Source organism: Talpa occidentalis, unplaced genomic scaffold (genome assembly GCF_014898055.3).
Source record: "Talpa occidentalis isolate TD23 unplaced genomic scaffold, MPIMG_talOcc4v2.1 talOcc4.4, whole genome shotgun sequence".
Lineage (NCBI taxonomy): Eukaryota > Metazoa > Chordata > Mammalia > Eulipotyphla > Talpidae > Talpa > Talpa occidentalis.
The window spans coordinates 143,230,500-143,254,208 of record NW_023604295.1 but is presented as its reverse complement, the minus strand read 5'-3'; the positions used below and the strand labels follow the sequence as shown (position 1 = coordinate 143,254,208).

At 51.0% G+C, this 23,709-nt stretch overlaps 1 protein-coding gene across 1 annotated transcript in view; it reads right to left on the bottom strand.

The window, feature by feature from the left end:
* The window catches only part of WWC2 (WW and C2 domain containing 2), a 140,688-nt gene extending 124,396 nt beyond the window's left edge, over positions 1-16,292 (bottom strand). Inside the window, exon 1 of the mRNA XM_037526480.1 lies at positions 16,147-16,292. Within this exon, the coding sequence (XP_037382377.1) occupies positions 16,147-16,277 (131 nt within the window). The 5' untranslated portion in view covers positions 16,278-16,292. The remainder of the gene's footprint in view (positions 1-16,146) is intronic.
* Between the last annotated feature and the right edge of the window lie 7,417 nt (positions 16,293-23,709).

The window sequence follows — 23,709 nt, the reverse complement described above, 5'->3', positions numbered from 1 at the left end:
CCTATATTCACTGGACCTTCTGCTCTTCCTCCTGAGAAACCCATTTTCCTCTGTGTCTCAGTTCATGACTGAATTACAGATAGTCATTCGCTCAGGCTCCGAGCTTCTCCCTGGGTACAGGAACCTTGCCTCCCCCGACTTTCTTTTCCTCTGCCCTTCAGTTTTAGACATGCCTTTGGTCACGTGCGAGTTGGTCAGTAGTGAGACTGGTCACCTTCCTGGTAAACAGCCTGGACTAGTCCCCCCACTGGTCACACAGCTCCCCAACCCCCTGTAATAAAGCTCCAGCGCTCACAATCTCCTTCCATGTGATTATCCCCAGCAGTCATCTGCACAGCTCTGTGGCTGGCGAAAAGCACAGGAATCTGAATTTTATTTTGTAAGGCGACCTGTGGCATCCACACCATTTGACTAATCCATTCCCAAGGCCGCTGATGTTATCCTTTCCCTAACACATGAATAACAGGCCAGAAACAAAATCTGCAACCATCCACCGAGAAGCGAGTGAGGAATACGAACTCGGCTCGCAGAAGAAGGAAGCATGAACGGCTGTTACATAAACGAAGGCTGCGCCTCACTCATAATACGTGGAGAATGTCATTTCGCTGCAGCTTTGGCGTGCATTTCTCTTATCAGTAAAATAGGGTGTTTCGAAGCACGGTGCTTGGCAGAGGTGTGGGAAGCAGGGCCTCGCTCAGAGCTGGCGGGGAGTGGGGGGCGGCGCGGCCCCTGGACAGCAAGATGGAGCAGCCGCGGGCACCGAGCGCAGCAGCGCCTGAGCCAGCCTTTCACGCCCCGGAACTGCTCGAAGGAGACACGCGCCCTAGTTTCAGCGAAGCACTATTTGTTACACAAAAATAAAACTGGGAGGAGCTTCACGTCCATGAATGAGAAAAGGATTCCAAAAAACACAATACACCCACGAAACAGAAAGCCGAGAGGCAGATCACAGCCATGAAATGGAACAATCTCTAAAAACATACGGGGGTGGGGGAGGGAGTGGGGAGTTAAGGTGCAAAATAGTATTAGAATTGGGTCAAAAATAACACTAAGGGAACGGCAGAAGCACACGCCTGTACACGCACACGGCGTCTCTGGGAGAAAATGCGAGAAGCTGGTGGCGGACGTGTCCCTTTGGGGACAGGAACACAGCACAGAGATTCGCTGTCCATGAGTGTGCCTGTGTGCCTGGATTGTGTGGCATGTACAGGTACTACCTGTTCAAAAAGAAGAGAAGGAATTTTAAATCATTTTAAGGGAAAAAGATCTGCTGGCCAGCCCTGTCTTTGCTAAGATAGTGGGGCCTCTTCCAGTCGCCAGTTGGATCTGAGGGCTTCATCTGGCCCCTGGAGCCAAGGACCACAGTGACAGTCGAGCTGCAGAGCCCAGGAAAAGCAGTGAGATGCGACAGGCAGTGGCATTTTTCATATAAATGAGCAAACAAGCAAGTGAATCCAAGGAGCAGACACCCAAGCATGGAATCATCCACTGGAGGCGAGATAGTTCAGAACCAAGGAGATGGTGCTGGCGGAGGGCCTGGCTCCCGAGGACGCCCTGGGTGGGTGAGATGGTTATTATATAGTCTGGGGGCCAGACTATACATAATACAGTGTAATATAATCTGATAAAATACGATGTGATGTAGTATACATTATGTAGTCTGGGCCATGCTGTGATAGGTAATATATTCCAACCTCCAGTGACCCATCGGCTGACATGAATTCCCAGGAGACAGCAAAAATAAAGCACATCCTGAACTTCAGTGACCTTGTGATTCAGCAGGAGAGACCAGAAACGCACACGCACAGGCATCCAGAGAAGGGGAACACAGCCCATCTCCAGAGACTTCTTGGGCAAGGAGTAATCACCTCTTGATTTCTGAATAGTGACAACCAGCTGAGCCTCGTGGGCAAATTCAGAGCCTGGGTCTTGTGAAAGTCTGGCTCCTTATTTTCTAGCTAAAACTCATTTTCTTTACCAGGACAATGTTACCGACCCTGCAAAGATTGCCAGGATAAGAAGACAGAAAAGACAGCCCAGAAATGAGCCCTTGCGTGTATAGTCAACGGATGTCCCACAAGGGTGCCCAGGCTGTGTGACGGGAAAGGACAACCTCTTGTACCAGCGAAGCTGGAAAATGGACGGCCCCGTGCAAGAGACGGAAGACGGACCTGTAGCTTACACCAACACAAAAATTAAGGCAAAATGGATTAAAGAGTTGAAGGTAAGACTTGAAGTCACACAATTCCTACAAGACACAGGAAAGACTTCGTGACACTGGATTTGGCAATGATTTCTTGGACACGACAACAAAAGCATTTGCAACAAAAGCAAAAACACACATGCGGGACTACAGCAGACTTAAAAACTTGGCACAGCAATAGAAAGTACCAACATAAAATAGTTGAACTCTTCTTGCTAAAGGTTTTTATTTGAACAAATAGTAAATGAGGCACATAGCATTAACTCAGGTGACCAAAGATTAATCACAGAAAATGCAATTATTCTCTGAACCTACAGCCTCACGCCCCAGAGATACCACTAATGAAGAGCCCTGGTTCAAAACCCTCCTAGCTGACGAATGTTGAATATGAGTGTGTGTGTGTGTGTGTGTGTGGGCATGTGCGTGCACACATCCTAACTGCAGTGGATCACAGTGGACAGCTTGTATCTGGCATCACACAACCTTCCTTGTAATCAGTTCAGACCATCTCCTGTATGCCATGATGATTTATTAAATACGAATAATGGTGCTTGTTTTTCACCAAAATTTACACACACACACACACACACACACACACACACTCCTTCTCAGGCAGCTAACCTTACGACCCTGAAAATCCTACTGGGCTTTTCCAACTAACCAGCTCTTCATTTCACTCTTCAAGACCAGGAGAGGAAAACCAGCTTCTTGCTCTCTCAACCCCCAAACTGTGAACTGATGCAGAAGGATTTCACCTGAAGGAGCAGCAGCCTTTTCTACTCCCGCAGGGGTGGCTTTTCACCCCCAAGCGAGGCCATGCATTCTAGAATCATGATGACACCAAAGCTCCAGACAGCCTCCATTTCTTTAAAACCCATCAACAAAGTCAAGTTCTCTGATGAGCTCTTAAGAGCCAGGTAATGATCACGTGGATGGTTCTCAGCGTAAAGAAATCAGGAGTCGGAGGTGGACCTTGGAACCAGAACTGAGGGTGGTGGCCAGGAAAGAAGTTAGGGGACAAGAGCCACAGCACCCAACGCGCACACGGGCTGTCCCCGGCAGGTCAGTTGAGCAGCACCTCCAGGACCACATGCCCATCTGAGCTCCTGCGCTCAGCCCAGAAGAGCTCTGAAAGCAACAGGCCGCACGGCATCGTGTGCCTTTAAAAATGGACATCTTAACAAAAGTATATACGAAAACCCAACTCGAAATTTCAAAACTAAAAAGAAAACCTTTGTTTAAAAATAGAACCACAAATGCTCTCCAACATTTACTCTGCACGGGAGCACAGGAGGAGGTGGAGAGCGCAGGAGGCTTCCTGGAATCTTCCAGAAGGAAGGTATATGTTTTCCTCCCACAAACTGTCTAAACGACCAGCCCCCGGTGTTGGTTCTCGAGAGGGAGCTGGGAAGAGGCAAGATGCAGGAGAGGACAATAGGGGCCTCTTCCCATCTTCTCGGAAGGAGAATTCCTTACATGATCACCATGAATCCCTCACCAACCCGTTCCCTGACCTCCTGCCTGCAGCTGGGGAGCCGGCTTCCGCAGTCCGGCCAAGTTCCAGCACCTTCTGGAAATCTATCGGGTGCTAGGCAGCAAGGCCAGGGTTTCACTCCGGTTTTCATCCAAAGGGGTCAACCTGCACCCTTCGCTACTGCCTCCAAGGTAAGCAAACATGCGAGTTTAAGGAGCATGAAGCAGCAAATCAGAAATCACAGGCCAGACCCAGGGGCAAGTGCAAGCTGCCCTCGGGAGACATTAAATCAGACAGTCAGGTGGAAAGCCAAGAACCAAGTGCCCTCAGGAGAAAAGAAGTTCTAAGAAGGAAGAAAAGGGAGGAGGGACTTAAAAGGGGGCAGCTGGGAGTGTTCACACAGGCCACCCCCTTTCTATGTAAACCACTACTCCGGGCCTCTGGGGCCACAACAGGGAACCCGGGGCAGACCCTGGCAGAAAGGACTCCAGCCTGGCTGCCCGCAGCAGCCCCATCAAGTCTCGCCTCATTTGAATAGTATTTTAGGAATGTTTTGTCCACGTGTCTGGGGATCATTCTCTCCTTCTGCATTCTCCCCCTGCCAGGACAGCCACGGTCACAGTAACAAGTGATTTTATAGGCAGGACGTCCACGGCCGTCAAGGATGACCTCGCCTTTTTTAACCTGTTCAAATTCATGTATTTATTTGTATGCGTTTCCTTTAAAAAGGAAGGTTCACTGTAACAACTGTTGCTCACAGCAACCCAGGGACAAAAGATGTTGCACACGCATAATCTAAGCATTTCATTGAGATTCACAAACTTGGATCTCAAACCAAGTCAACAGAAGAAATGTAAGACCACTGGGTCCCCAATTAGAAGCAGATACACCGTATACTGTCTAGCCTCACACGGCCAGAGCAAGCAGAAGGGGAGCCGGTTTTGACAAAGCAAAGGCAAGGCCAGATCCCCGTGTGACTCCTCCAGGAGGTTTCATGGCGCAAGTCAGACAAACAAAAACACACCCCACTTCCTCTCGGTGTCCATCCCTTCCCACCGACAAAGGCGAGGGCCTGGATGCAAATCGAAGAAGTCATTTAGAGCAAACGGTAACGAGGCCATCTGCGGGAAGAAGGCGTCTTCCTCTGTGACTTCAGCTCCACAAGTCTAGTGGAAAAAGGAATTCTGATCACGGTCTGTAACCGACACATCTGTGCGCAGCCAAGGCTCTCACTATAGCTCGCCCACCCGGGCTTCACCCTGTGAAAAAGAGAGTTCCAGAAAAGAATCTGGAGTTGCTGGACTCAAGCTTTATCGCTCTGAAAATTCTCTACTCTTAATAATCAGTTCACCTGTCCTCAAACAGAGGGACGGGGGGCGGGTGTGGGGGAGTTCAGTGAGGTGAGTGACTCATCTGTGGAGGGGTGGCTCCAGAGGACCCTGGTCCGGAGGGCCCTTCCACACTGCCCATCCACAATAGTAAATGCTACCTGTGTATCCCCAAGTTCAGTATCTCCAGCTGAGCTGGCTCCCAAAATCCAACCTCCGCGGCGGCTGCCCGTGAGCGCACCCCAGAGGGGTGAGCCCGGCAGGAGCCTGGGCAGAGCCAGCGGGTACCAACCAGCCTCAGTCCCCCTCGGAAGTTCCCGTCAGTGAGTCCTTGAGCCCTCTCTGTTCCTCAGGCTCCACATCTCCAAAGCATGAGTGAGTTTCTTCCATTTTACCTAAAAAGAAACTCCCACCCCCACGCATTCACTGCTCTCTGCGGCCAAGACCATCATGCCAGTCCCAGACGCGTTTGCACCAAGTTTGTCTTGCCAGGGCTTCTGCGACTCCAGAACTTCTGCAACTCCTTCCCCACGGAGCAGTGACAGCTGGGAGCACAGCCGGGACCACATCACTCACTCACACACACACACACACACACACACACACACACGCATGCACACACACCCTGCCCTCCCTCCTGTCAGCTCCCCAATGTCTCAAATACCCTTCAAACGTATCCCCACAGCATGATCTGACCCCTTTGGCCTCTCTGCCTCCTCTCGTCCACAATGCGGTCATGCTGCGGCCTGATGCGGTGGCAGAGTCAGGCCAGGATGCCACGCCCTGCCCCTGTGGCCACGAGCACCCAGGAGACCACTCAGCCTCGCTCCACACTGGTGAACCTTCACGAACATGTGCCCCAAGGCCATGCTTCACCTCTGCCTGCCCTGTGCACCCCAGATCGTCACATGACGGTTCTTCCACATCCTCCTGCCCAGCCAAAGGCCAGCTCCTCAGAAAAACCTCTCCCAAGCCCCCACCCAACGCAGCCCCCACTGACGCCATCCTCACCTAACCTTGCTTAGGTTCCTCGAAACCACCGCTATGCCCGTGCAGCGTGCCTCCCCCACCCGAGAACACGAGACCGCTGACAGCAGGGACCTCGCCTACCTCTCCCTGCCATGATGGCGGGGCCTGCCAGGGTGCTGTCAATGTTTGGGGAAAGCAGTGGGTGTCGAGGAGGGCAAGTCAGTCAAAATAGGCTGGGGAGAGATTCCGGAAGCTACTGGAAGGAGGCCAGGGGTCCTTCTAATACTTCTTCATTCGTGTGGGCACGGGGCTCGACAGGGTTCTGAAGTGGCCCGTGGGGACCAGCCCCCTAAGGGCACAGAGGAAGGGCACGCAAAGCAGGGGTCCACCCTGAGTTGGCTGGAAAGCAGCTTAACGAAGCAGTGGTGAGCAGACGCCAGCGCCCTTCCAGGTCAGACAGCAGACCTGGGCGGCTGGCTCTGACCCTGCACAGCTCTACCTTCGGGGGGAGGCCAGGAAGCAGCGCTAGACGGCCAAGGGCCAAGCTAACTCCGCAGCTTCTGGAACTGCAACAGCAAAGCAGGCATCAATGCCAGGTCCACATGCAGCCGGGCAGAGCGGCTCACAGTCACGCTGGCGCACAAGTGCCAGGGGCTGTGTCACCTGGTGAAGGGGGAAGAGAGACCGGGCGACAAAGGAAATCTTATGAGCCTAACAAGCTCCAACACCCCGAGAGTCAGCAGAAAGGGGAGGATCCCACAGTGTGGACAGAACGGCAGACCTAGAAGCTGGCCGAAGTGTCCTTGCAGGACACCCCAGGCCATGTGGATTCCATGCGATCATTCGTTGTCACAATTTCATCGAAGGAAAAAAGCACCACCACGAGTTTCTTTCTTTGTTGAACCGTGACACACCAAGTTTAGGAAAACTGCAGGGTGGAGGCCCACAGGAGAGCAGCTCTGTGCTCTGTGAGCCTGTCCCAGCCAAGGCCAGGGATCACGCTTGAACCCCACTAACCTCCGAGCTGCTCGAGCAGCTTGGAAAAGGGAGAGACGTGGGGGCTGGGACAGCCATGGTCACGACGCGTTGGGCACCACACTTGGAGCTGAGGGCCATGCAGGACCAGTGATGGCACCGAGGGCCCCCTTCCTGGTGCCAGTGGCCGACACACCCTCTGTGCAAGGACCCATATATGCCAAAAGTCGGCATATATTTCAATCATCAAAATAATTATTGTCTACATCTCTTTTTTCCTAAAGATTTATTTATTACAAGAGCTGGGGTGCAGGCCAGAGAGGATTCACCGGAGACAGAGTGGGGAGCAGAACAGGCGGATCTACTGAAATACACTGCTGAGGGGAGCAGCGGGGAGACAGGAGAGGTCTGCTGCGCCATGTGGGTAGCTCCCTGGCCGGGGACAGAACTCGTGCTGCAGTGGCTGCAGACAGCTTCCTAGTGCTGAGACTTAACCCCTTGCGCCACCAGGAAGGCCCCCTACATCTCTTTAAAATGAAGTTTCCTACCACCCTCCCAGCAAGACCAAGTACGTTGAATGTACACCCTGGCTCTAATCCTCTCTTGGGACCACTGTCACACCAACTTGGTCACGGGGTGAAAGTTCCAGAACGTAGGCTGTGGCTCCTCACTTCCCAGCTGGCTCCCAGGTCTCTGCCACTCACCACCCCCTTCTCAAAGGCGCAATTCTTCACCGCCCACCGGCTAAAGGAAGAGGGAAAAGATCCACGGAGCAAAACAAGCTTGGCCCTGCACAGCACCGCGGCAGCCCTGCATGTTGACAGGCGCCGACGGTCAAGATGACGCAGGGGAAGACTGTTTTCTGCCTGACCCTCAGGGTCTCCAAGCTTGTGGGTTTACAACACCATCAACGGGAGGCAGGTGGTCAGCAGGCAGCGGTGAGGTGAGGTACTCCAGGGTCTGCGCTTCCGACGTGAGCCACAGGCCCTGCGAAGTCACCGCCGCCTGCTTTCCCCGCGTCACCGCACCCGACTGCAGGCTCTTGGGGGCGCCGCCGGGAGGCCTGGAGGATGTTAAGTGGCTGCTGCGTCTCAGGGAAGAAAAGCAGCACGAGAGGCCAGTCCTCCGGCCCCCTCGCACTGGCCTCTTCACACTGCCCGAGCCTCGGCCCGGGCGAGGGTCAGTGAACGAGCAGGAATCCAGGACAGCGGCAAGCGCGCCATTTCACGGGACGCAAACGCCTTCGAAATGCTTAGAGGAGACACTTTAAAGACTCAATCATTTCACTTTTTATCAGCGGGCTCCAGACCTTCTCTGTCAAGAGTCAGGGAGTAAATACTTTCGTCTTTGTAGGCCACGGACAACCTCGGCCACACAGTCTCCTTTGTCTTGGGATGTTTGTTTACAGCCCTCCCCATGATGTCCAGCCCGCTCCGAGCGGCAGGGCTGTGGACAAGGGAGGCTGGGTGGGCCCTGGCCCCGGCCCGGGCCCCGGCTTTGCCCACCCTTGCTCTTCACATCCACCCAAAATCCCTTGGTATGCTGCGTGGTTGCACATGAAGGAAAGAAAAGCACTTCCAACTGCCTTGTGTGTTCTTTGTCATTGTCTTTTTAAATAACTTCATTTTTTAGAACAGTTCTAAATTCAGAGAAAAAATTCACTTGGGATAGTTTCCATCTAGCCCACACTAGTCAGAAAGCACCTTTGTTAAAATGAATGAACCCATATTGACTAGTTATTATATGAACGTGTCATTAATATATTATTATTATTATTATTATTCACTAAAATCCATGCTGTGTCCAGATTTCCTTAGTTTTCACCACAGTCCTTCTTCTGTTCCCGGATCCCGTCCTGGGCTATGACAGTTTCACACGCATCCCTCAATTCTGATGACCGGGACAGTCTTGAGGACGGGCCAGAGAGCTCACATGAGGTCCCTCTTGGAGATACGGTGGGTGCCGTACATGGCTAGACTGTGGTTAACATGATTTTGGGGAGAAAGACCATCATGGGAAGTGCCACTGTCACACTGTCACACCGATCACATCAACAAGACGTCACCCGTCGTGTTAACGTTCAGTCTGATCACCTGGCTGAGGCAGTGTTTGTCAGGCTTCCTTCGACTGTTTGGTGTTTAAAAGCAAACAAAAAAATTTATATAACCAGCTAAAAGCTCTTAACATTGACTCACTGTGAATTAGCTGACCACATACACGGCCACTCAGATTATGTCTCTTTATCGATGGGATTCCTATGTGTGCCTCAGATAATACATTCTATTTGAGATGAAGACAACAACGAATATGCACTATGCCAGTGTATTTCTACTTTGACTCCCTCTCCACACTTCTCTCCCTGCCTAGTAGGAAGAAAGGCGGTAATGACCACCAGGCAGAACCAGAGAGATTTCTAGGGAAAATGTAACTGACAGCATTCAGTTTCTTTCACTTTGTTGTAATGTGATTACGCAAACTCGATGGCAAGCAAGCTGAGCTGGACCTGAAGCTTTGTAGCTCCCAGATCAGCGGTACCTGGCTGGCTGACAGGTAAAAAGTGATGCTGAATTTCTATCTACAGCTTCACTGTGGAAATCATCGGAGCAGTCAAGCATGGGAGAAAGGGGGAGAGCAAAGGTCAGACTAAAAGGAACTTGTAATTTCTCTACCTAACATTTTCTTGGTCAAGTGGTGAGAGGCTGTGAAAAGGCTAGAATTAAGAAGGAAAACCTGGGTCAATAAAACAATCAAAACACTCTGAAGAGGGGGAAGCAGACCGAGACCACGGGAAGACAGCACCTCGTGTCCACCAGAAAATAACTCGTGCTGATGAGGATGAGGAGGCGTGCGGACGCTCGTACTCAAGGTGGGAATGTCAATGGAACAGCCACTGCAGAAAATGGCTTTGGGCTAGCAGGTCCTCGAAAAGGTAAATGTGGAATTACCATATGGCCCAGGAATTTCACTTATATGTCCAAGAGAACTGAAAACACATATTCCTACAGAAGTAATTCATGTATGTTTAAGCTTTGTTTATAATGTCCAAAGAGTGGAAACAACACAAATTGCCCATCAGCTAATAAATGAATAAACGTTTGGTCTACTCCTGCAGTGGAATACTAAACAGTCATAAAAAGGAATGAGGTACTAACACCAGCTTCGATGTGAATGAACTTGGAACACATTACACTGCATGAAAGAAGCTAGACACATTTTGGAGAATATAATTTATATTTATTGTCCACAATAGGTAGATCAACAGACAGAAAGTGAACCAGTGGCTGTCAAAGGCAATATGAAAGAACAGGAGTAAGCGCTTAATGGATAGGAGGGCTCTTTTAGGGGAGATAAAAATGGTCAGAAATTACAGAATGTCATGGTTGCACAACATGGTGGCTTATACCAAAAACCTACCATTCAATAATTCCCACCTCCACAAAGCTGGCCATGCCCCTTTATCACAGTTGGATCATTTTCCGATAGACATTTACTCAAAAACAGTACACAAATGCAATTAACAGGTAGCATCTCCAAGTGCAGGCGGGGCAGGTCCCATCGGACGGCAGGGCAGCCTCCCGACTGTCCTGAGTGCTTCCCCCATGAAAGCTAAACACTGGCTTCTCAGAGGCCGCACATCACACTGGTTGACTTGCAGCTCCCAGCTTAGTGATCTGCAGCTCAAACAAGCATTTATTTATAAATGGTACTTTTCTTGGAAAGCAATTATTGTCCCGAGACTGCCAACAGAGTCAAACTACAGGCTCTGGGCTGTTCAAGTCACGAAAAAATCTTCGTCACATACACCAACCCAGTACTGCTCAGCCCAGCAAGTATTAGAGCAAAATGTGTTGATTATAAGAAATGTTTCTTTGGCAATTTTTGGAAGACAGCATCGTTTAAATGAGTGCTTCCTCGGGTGATTTAAAAAAAAAAAAAACTGCTTCTTTTAACAACCTCCCCAAACTTCAAATACCATAATCATTTAATTAACTCACAGTAACTACTTGGCACCTAAGACTCACATGGTGGCGAGCAGTGATTTCCAGCAATCTCTGCCAATGCAGCTGTGATGAAGGCTATGGGGACTGATTGGGCTTTCTTTGCTCCCCTAAGTCATCCACATATTTATACTATTAGTCAAGAGGTAGCAGCTTAATTTTCTCTTATTTTTAATCCCACTGGAAAATCAATTGTCTCTGATGGCTGGTGGTTGTGGGTATATAGTTTGAAAGCCCAACAATAGGGAAATGAGAGAGTAGCTCAACTAATATTCTTTCATTCCTGTAACAGAAGTTCATCATTAACTGACCTAAGCAACATCACGTAACATCTAGCATCTCAGAGGATACAGGAAGTAGTAGTAAGCAAATAGGTCTCCGGACAAGGTTACACCCTAGCAGTGGGTTTGGCCAAAGTGCTTGCTCTGACTGGGAAAGAAAGACAATACAGGGTTTCTCAGATCCTCTCACCTACCACAGCAGCTCTGCAAAAGCGAACTCAGGCTTCTGCACAGCGAAAGAGACAGTAACCAAAAGGAAGAGGCAACCCCCAGAATGGGAGGAAATATTTGCATACAACTGATAAGGGACGGATATCAAAGATCTATAAAGAGCTTATACAACTCCACAAAAACAAAGCAAACAACCCAATCAAAAAAAGGGCAGCAGAGCTAAAAAGACACTTTTCAAAAGAAGAAAGGCCAATGGGTATATGAAAAAATGTTCAACGTCACTTATGATCATACCGCCTCACACTGGTGAGAATGGCTCATATTAAAATAAACTGGCAACGACAAAAGCTGGTGCGGATGCAGAGAAAAAGGAACTCTCTTACATTGCTGGTGGGAATGCAAAATGGTCCAACCACTATGGAAAGCTGTGTGGAGGACCCTCAGAGTCCTAAAAATGAGGCTACCGTACGATCCAGCAATTCCACTCTTACGAATCTACCCAAAAGACACAAAAACATTAATTTGAAAGGAAACTGCACCCCCATGTTTACTGCAGCACCATTTACAACAGCTAAGATAGGGAAACAGCCTCAATGCCCCAAAGCAGAGAAATGGATCAAGAAGATGTGGTCTATACACACAATGGGATATATTACTCAGCCATCAAAAAAATAATAAACTCATGCCTTTTGCCCCAACATGGACGGTGCTAGAAGGGATTATTATGCTAAGTGAAATAAGTCAGAGGGAACAAGAATAATATCGGAGGGTCTCACTTATAGGGAGAATACAGAGAAACCGAACAAAGGATCAGGACAAAATTTGCAGGCAAACCATAGATCTGAGGCCCACAGCAGGGAAAGGGGCAGAGAGGAGTAAAAACAGGGGAAGAGAGCACAAGAGACGATGGTGACGGTCAGGCGTGCTGTGTTGGAGAGAGAATTATGGGGACTATACACGAGGGAAGAAATCCGATACTGTACAAAAATCAACAATGATATAAGGGGGAAAAAAAGCGACCTCCGTGCATCCTTGACGCCCAGCTGACACCCCTGCCTCCTCACTGTCTCCCTCTGCGGCGGCTCCCCTGCCCCATTTCTTCGATTAGAAAGGACACCTGACCCCAACCACAGATTATGGGGACGCGCAAGTTTTAATGCAAAGCTGCTGTGTGTGGCTGTCAATCTTGTAAGTTCAACTTGACAAAGTCATTGTCTCCCTGGGTATCATTCAGTGCAAGGATTTAAAAATAAGCAAAATTCATCTGCGAGTTTATGAAACCACCACACCCCCCCAAATCTCCAGGGCTGCCCGCCTTGGCTCCCTGCTCTTCCCAGAGGCCGTGAATCCATCCCACCCGGCTCCTGTGTTAGATGCGCTGGTGGGGTGGTGGTGGTGGTGTTTTAAGCACCAGACCATTTGGCCATGATCTATGACCCGCCGTCAACACCCGCTGGAGAGGTCACAGGAAGTCCATGGTGAGCAAAAAGGAAGCGAACGAGGGAGCAGATCTGCAAAGGAACACTCCTGGGGGGCTGAGCCCAGTGTGGGGGGAGCAAAGACTCTTCTTGGACAGGTAAATCTCCCCGGGGTTCCACAGTGGCGGGGCCGGCCAAGTCAACATTGTTTTAGGAACATCACGGGCTACTCAGGGAGGCGACAAAGCCCTTTACTCTTCCCCAAACAGAACTGCCAATGTGCCCGAGGACACAGTGGGTTTCAAGTTCTACCTGCGCTGAGGTCAAATGGATGGGAGTCCCCGACCCACATCCCCTCGGCACTAGATCCAGCCCGCGTGCGGCTCTCCGGGGAGTCACAGACACGTAGAAAGTTGACAGGCACCTCTGCAGGTCAATAAAGACGGATCGATCGGCCAGAAAAATCAACACTGGGCAGAGGTTCCACTGCCCCAAGTCCCCTGGCACTACCTGCCCGCCGATGCCGGCGCCACGTTCACAGCAGGGGCAATCTGCAATCGGCACACTGCAAAACTCACACTCTCTGTCGCTCCCTGTCCTCGTTTGTCATCGGAAGATAATAGGACAGAGGACTGAGGGGGAGAAAGAAAACAAGATCACAGTTAAAGAGCGTGCACAGCGGCTGGCACAGAGCTGGGTAATGTGTACAGTGTCCGCGGTCACGACGACGGCCCCCAGTTCCTACCGGGCTCCCCTAAAAAGGGGAGGCTGAGAAGGCTTCGGAGATTCCTCTGCGCTTACCCAGCTGAGAACAGCCAAAGTCGGACCAGGTCTCAGTCAGGTCATCTGCTGCAGGAGCGTGAAGGTATTTTTTAAAACAATCCTTCAGCACCCTCGACACACCACTTACTGAATGCAAGGGTGAGCTCGGAAAATCCCTTGGTCAGATCCGCACACTTAACCTTGCAATGGGAAATGCTTCAGGAATTCTGACAGACTCAAGAACACAGAACTCTTTTTCTTAACGTTAACAAATAGGGCAGGAGAAATCGTGGCGATCATTTTAATGAAAAGTTCAAAGTCCTGCAGGCCGGCGCCGTTTATCCAGGGCTGTTTTCAGGGCTTGTCAGCGCATCCAGGAGCAGGGGTGCCCTCCAATTAGCCTGTGCTTGGTAAGTGTGTAACCAAATGGCCTGGAGTTAATAGTTACTCCAAACATCCTCTCCCACCATCTCCTACACCATTTAGCAGCCTTACAGTCACCTCATTGTCCTGAAAGAAAACACACTCCAATTGAAGTATGTCAATGTTGACTCTGATCTGAGGACCTTCCCAAGCTCTGATACTCAGCCCCAGAAACATTTATAACCAGCCAAATACACATTAACAAGTACTCAAAGACCCAACAGCTTCAAGGAAAACTGGAATAATAACAAGTCATCTTTGTCAAAACTGTTTGTCCCCCGGCCAGGTGAGCTGGTTACCCAGTTTCCTGAAAACAGAGTTTATAATAATTGTTAATCCATTAACCATTTAAAAGAAAAGACATGCTTAACCCGTGGGAGAAGCCGGGATACGGAGAAGCCGGGCCGTGTCACTTTATTCTGTATCTGCTTCACCCAGGCGCCCCGTATTCCAGTCCTCATTTCTGGTACACGCAAATAGGACGATATAATAAAACACGTAAACGGAAGCAGAAGAGGACCTAAAACGCCGAAATAGTCCAAGAACTCATGGCAACGTCAAGAAGCTGAAACTCCAAGTTATCGGGAAGCAGAAAGAATGACCACACCGCTGCAAGTCAAATATTTATACAGGTGCGTTAAAAGCCACTGTTGGGTGCACCCCATCACTGACATTTACTATCTGCTAAGCAGTTTCAAAGCACAACGACATGCGTCAAATAGCTGGCTTGGCGCGTGAGGTCTGTGTGACAACAGCTACCATGTCCGGGGAGACTGTGGAGGTGTGAGGCCTGTCATAACTTTCGCGGGGCCGGCAGCTGGCAGCCAGGCTGGGTGGCAGGAGCCAGGCTCTCTGCACAGCTGCCCTTCCCCTGGCAGGAGGAGAAACCTAAACCAATGCCTTCATGGATAATTTAACAAGGATTGTTCCATAAATTTATAATGTCGTTTTATGACTTCTTTTAATTGCTCTTTAATCGCTTTCAAAAACAACACTCTTGGAATAAACGCATCTGAGAATATAAACTATGAAATCATTTCAGTTTCCAAGTGAGCCGAGGGGGGCGGCTGCAAGAGGCACCTCAAGAGGTGACGGAGCCCCAAGGCCACATTCCAGAAAGAGCTGGAAAGAAGTCTCAGAAGTGAAAGACGCTGCAGCAGCCCGGGATGACACAATATATAAGTTTACAATGAATAAGGTGCACGTGTCCAGTAGCTACACCTGGGATCCTTCTCACAGTCACTGGGACCCAAAGAGAGACTCTTTACAAGCGCAAAAGGCAAGATGGGCTGCAGGAGCAACCTTGGGGGACATTCAGCTCCTGAACTTTTTATCTGATCTTCCCTCGACCTGCAGCAGGGATACAAGCGGGCGTGGGGGGGCCCAGGATCCACGCCGCGCTGCGGCCAGGTTCTCACTGACCACGTCTCAGGTGTGAGGCTCACGCCACGGCCGGCTCCTTCCAGCCGGAGTCTGTCTTTTCAAGACCTGGGAGTTAGTTCAAGTTTTCAGGTAAACGCTCAACATGGGCAGGAAAACCCAAACAAGAGTTTCTCAGGTGTGGGGAGCGCCGTCGACGACACCCCAGAGCCGGCCCGGGAGGCAGGGAGCCCGGGCGCACCCTCCAAGCCCAGGACCGGGCCGGGAGGCGGGGGGGGGGGGGGGGGGGGGTCCCGTCAGGGGCCAGCAGCGGGCGGGGCGCCCAGGCCCCCCAGAGATGCCACAGGTGGCCCTGCCCTGCGCCCCTGCGCCCCGTGCGCCCCGGGCCGGGACCACCCCGCAGGCCCGAGGGGCCGTCCAGGATCCGCGGCCCGCGCTGGGCGGCGGCGAATCGGAACCTGGGTCAGGAGGCGCCGCTGGATCCGTTCCCTGGACAGGGGTGCCGGCCCGGGCGCCCCTGCACCCGCACCCTGGGGCGCGACGGGTCTAAAGGTCCGGGGGGGGGCGGGAAGGAGGAGGCAAAGAAGTGGGGGCGCCCCCGCCCCCCGCCGGGTCCTCCAGGAGCCGGGCCAGCAGGCGGCCCCGGGGCGCCGGCCCCGCGCCCCTCCCGGGAGCCCCCCGCGCCCCGCCCGCCCGCGGGTCTCCGGGACAACAGGCGCCGCCGCGCCGGCCGGGCGGGCCCCCGCCCCGCGCCCCGCGCCCACCTGTCCCGGGGGTCGATCCAGCTGGTCCGGCGCGTGTTGTGGTCGATGTAGAAGACCTTGCCGTCGTAGTCCCTGGCCTCCTCCCAGCCCCGGGGTAGCGGCAGCTGCCCGCTCCCGGCCCGCCTAGGCATGGTGGGCGGCCTGGCCGGCGGGCGGCGCCTCCATGGGCCGCGGCGCGGGCGGGGTCGGGCCGGCCGCCCCCTCGCGGGCGCCGGCGGGGGGCGCGGGCGCGGCGGGCCAGGCGCGGGCGCTCCGGAAACCCTGCTCGCGGCGCGGCGGTCAGTCCACCATGGCTGCGTCGGCGCGGGCGGCGCAGCCTCCTCCCCCGGGCCGAGCCTCCGCCCCTTCCTCCGCCCCGGTCCCCAGTGGCCGCGAGGGTCGCGGCGCCCGGGCCGCCCGCGCCGCCGTCTGGGCTCGGGCCGGGCGCGCGGCGGGCGGCGGCGGCGGCGGGCGGCTCATTTGCGTGGATTAGCATGCGATTAGCATGCGATTAGCATGCGATTAGCATGGCCCGCCCCGCCCGCGGCTGCCGGCGCATTCCTGGCGCCGCATTCCCGGGCTTAACCCCGCCGCTCCCGGGGCGCAGGGCCGGGCGGGGCGCGCGCGGGGCCGGGGCGCGCGGGGCCGCGGACGGCGCCCCCCACCCCCGCGCCGCCCCGCCCCGCCCCGCCCCGCCGGCGCCCCCCGCCCGACGGCCGCGGCCGCGATCGCTCGGGGCCCCGCGACGCGGCCGGGGCGCCCCCCCGCCCCCCGTTCCCCCTCCCGGGGAGGCGCGGGCCCGAGAGGAAGCGGGCGGGGCGCGCTCCTCGGAAGGAAACGTCCCGGCGAGCCGCGAGGCACAAAGACCCCCCGGCCCGCCCGCGCCCCCGGGGCCCGCGGGGTGCGCCCGGGAAAGCGCGGGGGGCGCGCGAGGAAGCGTGTCCGGGGCGGGTCCGCGCGCGGCGCCCTGGGGCCTCCGCGGGGCGCCGGGCCCGGGTGACCTCAGCCCGGAGGCCGCGGGGCCCGCGGCGGAAAGAGGAGGCGGCCCGGGGTGCGGGGCGCCGCGGGGGCCACGCCAGCCCGGCTCCGGGGGCGCCGGGGCCACCCCGCGGCCGTCGGAGCTGCCCCGCCGCGCCCCGGCTTGGGGCGCCCCGGCTCCCCAGCGGCCCCGCGGGAGCGGGCGCCCCGACCCCTGGCTGCTGGCGGGCCCCGGGGCTCCCCTGCGCTGGCAGGGCCGCTGGAAGTGGACACGTCCCGTGGGCACCCCTCCGTCCAGCTGCTGCCCGGGAAGTCCGCGCCCCGGGCCCCGCAACGCCCAGGGAAGTGGGGGCCGGGGCCGGAGAGGGCCCGCCGCGGCCGCAGGCCCCGCTCCTGGGCTCGGGGTGTGCGGGGTGGGACGTGCGTCCTGTCCCGTCCCTCGAGTCAGCCCTGAGCGGGGCCTGGGCGGCTCCGAGGCGCCGCCGGACGTCGGGCTCGGGCTGGACAATGGAGCAGCGGGACTGGCAGGGCCTGAACACGGAGCTTTAAGCCCCCGGCCCCTCGGTCTAGGAACAGCCTCGCAATCCCCAAACCTGAGCCAAATCCACACCGCCATCGCCCATGCCTGTTCTTCCAGGTTATTTAGCAGCTCCTTTTAGGGGTGCCCCCACTCCCCGCGCCCCAGGAGGGCTGGTGCCCCTGGACTTGTGCCCTTGTGGATAACCATCCCTGGGCAGGGTCTGGGGTAACGTTCTCCTGCCCTCCTGGATTCACAGACATGTGAGGGAGTCCAGTGACCTGAGACTGTGCTGTGCGGAGCTGGGTAGGGTGGTAAACTGCTCCCCCCAACAGGTAGAGACGCTTCCTGAGCCCCAGGCGGCGGGGTAGGGGTGGAGGCAGGCAAGCAGGCCGCTGAGGTCAATCTGAGGTGGAAGAGGGTGGTCCTGGCTCACAAGGACAGGGGCCAGGCGTGGCGCAGTTTCACAGAGGGGCCTGGACCTGCCCTCTGGAGCACGGGGCCAGAAGGAGCTTGCTGGAGAAGTCTGGAGGATGGGAGGAAACAAACTGTAAAACCTCAGAAACTCTGCAGAACTCTGGGAATGATCAAGTAGAGAAAGACAGGAGCTGGGCAGGGAGCTGATCACCCAGTAGGAATTCACAGGCTCACTCTGTCTAGGTCTTTGCCTCTTTTACACCCAGGAAGGCAGGCTGAGAACTCGGTGAGAGGCACCTCCCCTCCTGGTGCCTGTTCTGCCCGACCCGTTCATCTTAAGGTGATTGAGACAAGCTCAGAGAAGGTTCCCAGAGAGAGGTGACATCCCCGAGGGTGATCTTGCAGTTGGACTTCTGAATGTTGTGAAAAAAAGGGTAAAACCCATCCAAAATTAATCCCCACGCTCCTAAAATGGCCTATTTGCATGGCTGGAATTGCATTCAGGTGTGCTAATAACACCAGACAAACAAGCAAATCATTCTTGGTCAAACCTTGCTTCCAGGCCCTTCTTCCCCTGTTAGAAAACATGTATTATACCAAAATGTCCCCATCCAACTATTAAAAAAAAAGTAACACACTTTGCAGTTGCCTCAATTTAATTTTTTTCACTGGAATGAACTCCTGTACAATACTTCTTGGTGTATTTCAGATTTGATAAGATTTCAACTAAATATTTTTACCCGAAGTCTAAACCCGACGAGGAGTCTGAAATAGCACACAGTGGTAAATGACATTTATAGTTCTATAAATCTTGAGACTTCAAAAAGGGTAGCTAAGTGGAGGAGCTAAACAGTGAAGCCATTAAGAGACGCCTGACTTCTTCTCTCCTACTGGCTGACACAGGAAACATCTGGTGTGACAAAAGCAGTTAAGAGGACAGAGAGGAAACACCTACGGGCAGTGTTGTCTTGATCCAGCGTAAGCTCTGCTGTTCTGAGTTCACAAAATTTGCATAGTACCATCCCTTTGGAGAATTCCTGAGGGTTAAGACAATGAGAGCTCATTTCACTTATGTTCCTGTCCCTAAAAAGAAAATAAATATCCAGTTTGACCCTATGCTATAGATCGTGACCTTCTGATTTGATTTCAGCCCACGGTAGGCAGAGAAAGACATTGTGGTCTTCTGTCCTGAATGCCAGATCATCCCCTTCTAGGGAAGTCTAGACTCGTCACTGAAGAGTCCTCCATACCCTCTTCTCCTGGCCTTACTTTTTCTCCAATACTACAGTGTATGGGAATAATCTGCCATTCAGGGGCCTCCCCAGTGGCCTCGGGGTTAAGTCTCAGCACTATCACCGCAACAGCCTGAGTTCTATCCTGGGCCAGGGAGCTGACCCACAAGGGGCAGCAGACCTCTCCTGTCTCACCCGCTGCTCCCCTCAGCAGTGTGTTTCAGTAGATCCACCTTGTTTGCTTCCCACTCTGTCTCTGGTGAGTCCTCTCACCCTCACCTCTGGCCTACACTCCAATTCTTCTACAAATAAATAAGTAAATCTTTAAAAAAAAAAAAAAAAGCCATTCAGCAAATCCTGGGTGGCGTAGCAGGAAAATGAGCACTCGTAAAAGTGGGAGCTGACGTAAAAATTCTTTCAAAAGACAACTTACGTTCTCTCTGTGCAAATTTAAAATATACAAACTTTCAATTTGGTGATACCTATGCTATAATTTCACCCTTGGCTATTACCGTTCCTCAAGATTTGAAGCAATGTCCATGATGGCATGTTGAAAAATAACAAAACTGGAAAAACCACCCATTGGAGACTGATTAAATGTCTGCTGATACTTCCGTAGTCACAGGCATTAAAAAACATTAGAGAAACATATGCCAATAAGAAGTGAAAGACGATTTTACTCAATACACATTGAGTGAAAAAAGCAAGGTGCAAAAAGTCACTGGCTGACTTCACTCCAGGTGGGAGCCAGCCATCAGAAAGTGTAGTCCCCTGTGCACTTGCTTGGTGTGACAGGAAGAACTCAGATAGGAAAATATGGAAGTTTTTCTAGAGAAGGTGGGCCCGGCAGGGAGGCACACACACTAGGAATATGCCTCCAAGACATATACACTAGGAAAATGGTCATTGAGGGAAAGAGAAGGGGGTGGAGAGGAGCTCAGACATGCCCCTGAAATGGACAGGCATGGCAGGGCATGCTTGCAAACAGAACTGGCCCTGCAAAGCTCAGAGACAAATCTGGAGGGCAGGAGCTCAAGACTGGCTGGAGCCGTCTCGCTAGGAGGCTGGCGCGATAGTGTAGGTATGAGATAGATAAAGGTCTGGATTAGCAATAAGGCAGGGGGGATGAAAAGGAATGATTTGGCAAAGAATTCACTACTGATTAGATTAAGAAGGGAGAGGTGAATAGACTGGAAGGAGGAATCTGGTATGAATCCAAGATTTTATAGCCCAGCAAGAGAGACTCAAATAGCTGAAACAGATGAGGAAGCCCAAGGGGGCGAAGGGGCTTGATTTTAAAAATTGGAGACACCGCGCAGAAAGTTCGAGGCCAGAGGTGTAGCTGCAACAAAAGGGCAGAACTGCAGACAGAAGGGTGGGTGGCACCCACGTGCAAGTCGATCTAGAGGGACTAGATCTTGGAAAAGGAAACATCCCTGAAAGTGACATAGAATTAAAAGTCACTCATCAGGGATGCTAAGAGAAGTCAAAAGGAGGAAGAGAAATACCAGTTTGTTTCACTCGGAAGTGGAATGTGAAGAAACAAAGCAAAGGAGCAAGCAAGACTGAACCAAAGCAAACTCTAGAAATTGGACGGCAGAACGGAGGCTACAGGAGCAGGAGGGTGGGGACCGGGTGCTGGACTGTGGTGAAGGACTGTGGGAAACTTGGTGGTGGGCATGATGTGGTCACATACATCTGAAGAGGTGGGACCCTGTTCCACAAAGTCACACACAGTGCTGCATGCCAAAGATTCCTCAAAAAGCACAGGTTCATTTAAAAAAAAATAGTAACTCATTTACAATTCTATTTTTAGCCTATACCTTTTCAGTAATTTGATAGGATTTCATTTATTGTAAATTGTGGCCTCCGTTTTCAACTGATGTGTCTAAGAATGAGTTACTCGTGTATAAATCATCTCGATGAATTATTGTTATAACCTTTATGGTTATGCTAGTGAATCGGCTCATGTAGGTCAAGATGAACTGGTTTTCAGTTATTTCCTAGCCCCTGTTTCCTCAAGGAGATCAGTGATTATATAAACTTCTAAATAAAGAGAATGTTCTTTTTTTGGAATCAGGGTAGTGGCTTCTGATGGCTTGCTTTTGCCCTTCTGCAACCAAACTGGTTTAAATAAATAACATCTCTAATTGTTGGGACTAGGTAACCCCAGTCCACAATTCCTAAATTTTATTGTCCAGACAGTCCTTAAGAAGATAGGCATGTGATCTTTAAGAATTCCCAGTGCGGGGCCAAACCAGAAATCTTGATTAGCATAACCACTTCCCCTTCAGTTAATTATTATACCAACACCTTAGGCAAAAACAATCATTCCAATTCAATAGTGAGCAACATCAAACAGATTAGGCTTTACCTTCCTGCAGGTGGGAAACCTACTTTGAGAAATTCAGTGCTTGCTAAAGAGTGAACATGTAAAATCTCTGTTGTATTGGCGAAAAGGAACAAAAACTCACATGTATATAGATACAAATATTATTTGAGATATATAGATAGATATTGGCAGAGAGCCATCTCTTGGAAACTCTGTGTGGTATTAGAGTAAGTATTCATTTATATAATTTCTTATATAATGGAATGAAATTTCCTTTTACCAACTTTCATTTGCAATTTCCCCATTCCAACTATGAAAAACAGCTTCTTTAAAAGATGGAATTATATTCCCTTATCCCTATCTTATAAAATAATTTTGAATCTCCTTTGCTATCCCTCTGAATTTTCCATTAAATTTTTTGTTCTTATTTATTGTCCAGTCTCTGTCCATTCATGCTCTCTTTTCCCTTCAGTTCTTGATCCTGTGATGTTGGCTCAATGCTGTTGAATGTGGCTTTAGGAAATTCAGCTACAATATGATCTCTTAAGTGTGTCTGATCTAGAATATTCAAAATGAAAAGGGTGGGGGAGGTGTGAAAAATCAAAATAGCAAAAAATGTTCAAAGAAATAGAACTTGCCAACAAATATGTGGAATGATGCTCTAAGTCATCGTAACTAGGAAATGAACATTGAAGCTGCAATGAGATATTCATAGAGTCATTCTATTGGCAAAAGTTTAAAAGAATGTGGAGAAACAGGAATTCTCATCAATAACTGGTGGAAATAGAAATTAGTACAACATTAGTATGACAACTTGACCTTATCTAGGAAAATTGAGGACATCTACATCCTAGGATCTAGGGGTTCCTCTCCTAGGTATATTCCTGGGGAAACTCACATGTTTATGCACCAGACTCCTGTACAAGAACATTTATGGCAGTATACTGTAGCCAAAAAATAAATGGCCATGCAAATGCCCAATAAAGAGTGTAGTGGATAAATGGTCTATTTGAAAAATGAAATACAATCCAATTATGAAAAAGAATAAACTACAGCCTTTCAAACCCCTTGGTTGAACTTTTTAAAATAATGTTGAGTAAAATAAACAAGAAACAAAAGAATGTGCATAGTAAAATTCATGTAAAGTTCACAAAAATGTATAAAACTATGAGCCATACTGTTTAAGGATATTTACAAAAGAGAGAAAAGTGTAAAGAAAAACAAGGAGATAATCATCACCCAGAGCAGGATAGTGCTCACTTCTAGAAGGAGGAATGCTGTTGTATTTGTGGAGAAGGACATGGGGAAGAAATTGTGATAATATTATGGTTTACTATTTGTTTATATTTATTCATTAAATTATATGTTCATATTTTATACACTTGTATACGTGTTATGCTTCTCTCTCTCACACACACACACCCAAATCCTGTAGCTTAGTCTTGATGTGTGAAGATTATCCAACACAATCCCTACACCTGGGAAAACTGTTTTAATGAACAAATAAAAAACTTACTTTTAATTAGCACATTTAGTGTGTGAAGGCAAATGCTACACTAAAGGTTTATTCTCTCTAAAATGGACTGAGAGTTCTCTTGTGTATTACTTTATAGATTGGGGGACATATATACAAATCAGATCCAAGTACACATCTCTATGAAACAAAACTATGAAATTGTTATCTTGTACTTTCTAAAATCATAATATATTTTGTATGCACAATACTGTACACAATGAATGCTCTGTCCTGGAGACTAGAAGGTGAGTAACAATCAGGGCCCTGCTGATTCTAATACTGACTTGTAGTGTGTGGGTGTTTCCATATATGGGGCTGTATGTATATTTTGAAATATTTGTGATTTTGCTGGTGTAATACTTTTATTTTAAGATTTAAAAAATGGGCCTCCCCTGGTGGCGCAGCGGTTGAGTGCTGGGTTGCGAGGCTGCCTGCAGCCTCTGCAGCGCCAGTTCGATCCCCGGCCACAGGCGAGGGTCCCACAAAAATAAATAAATAAATAAATAAGAAGTCTGAACCATTTGCTCCTTGAGACACACATCTGACTTTTCACTTTGAAAAAAAAAAGTGAAAACTGCAGAAAAGCTGAAGG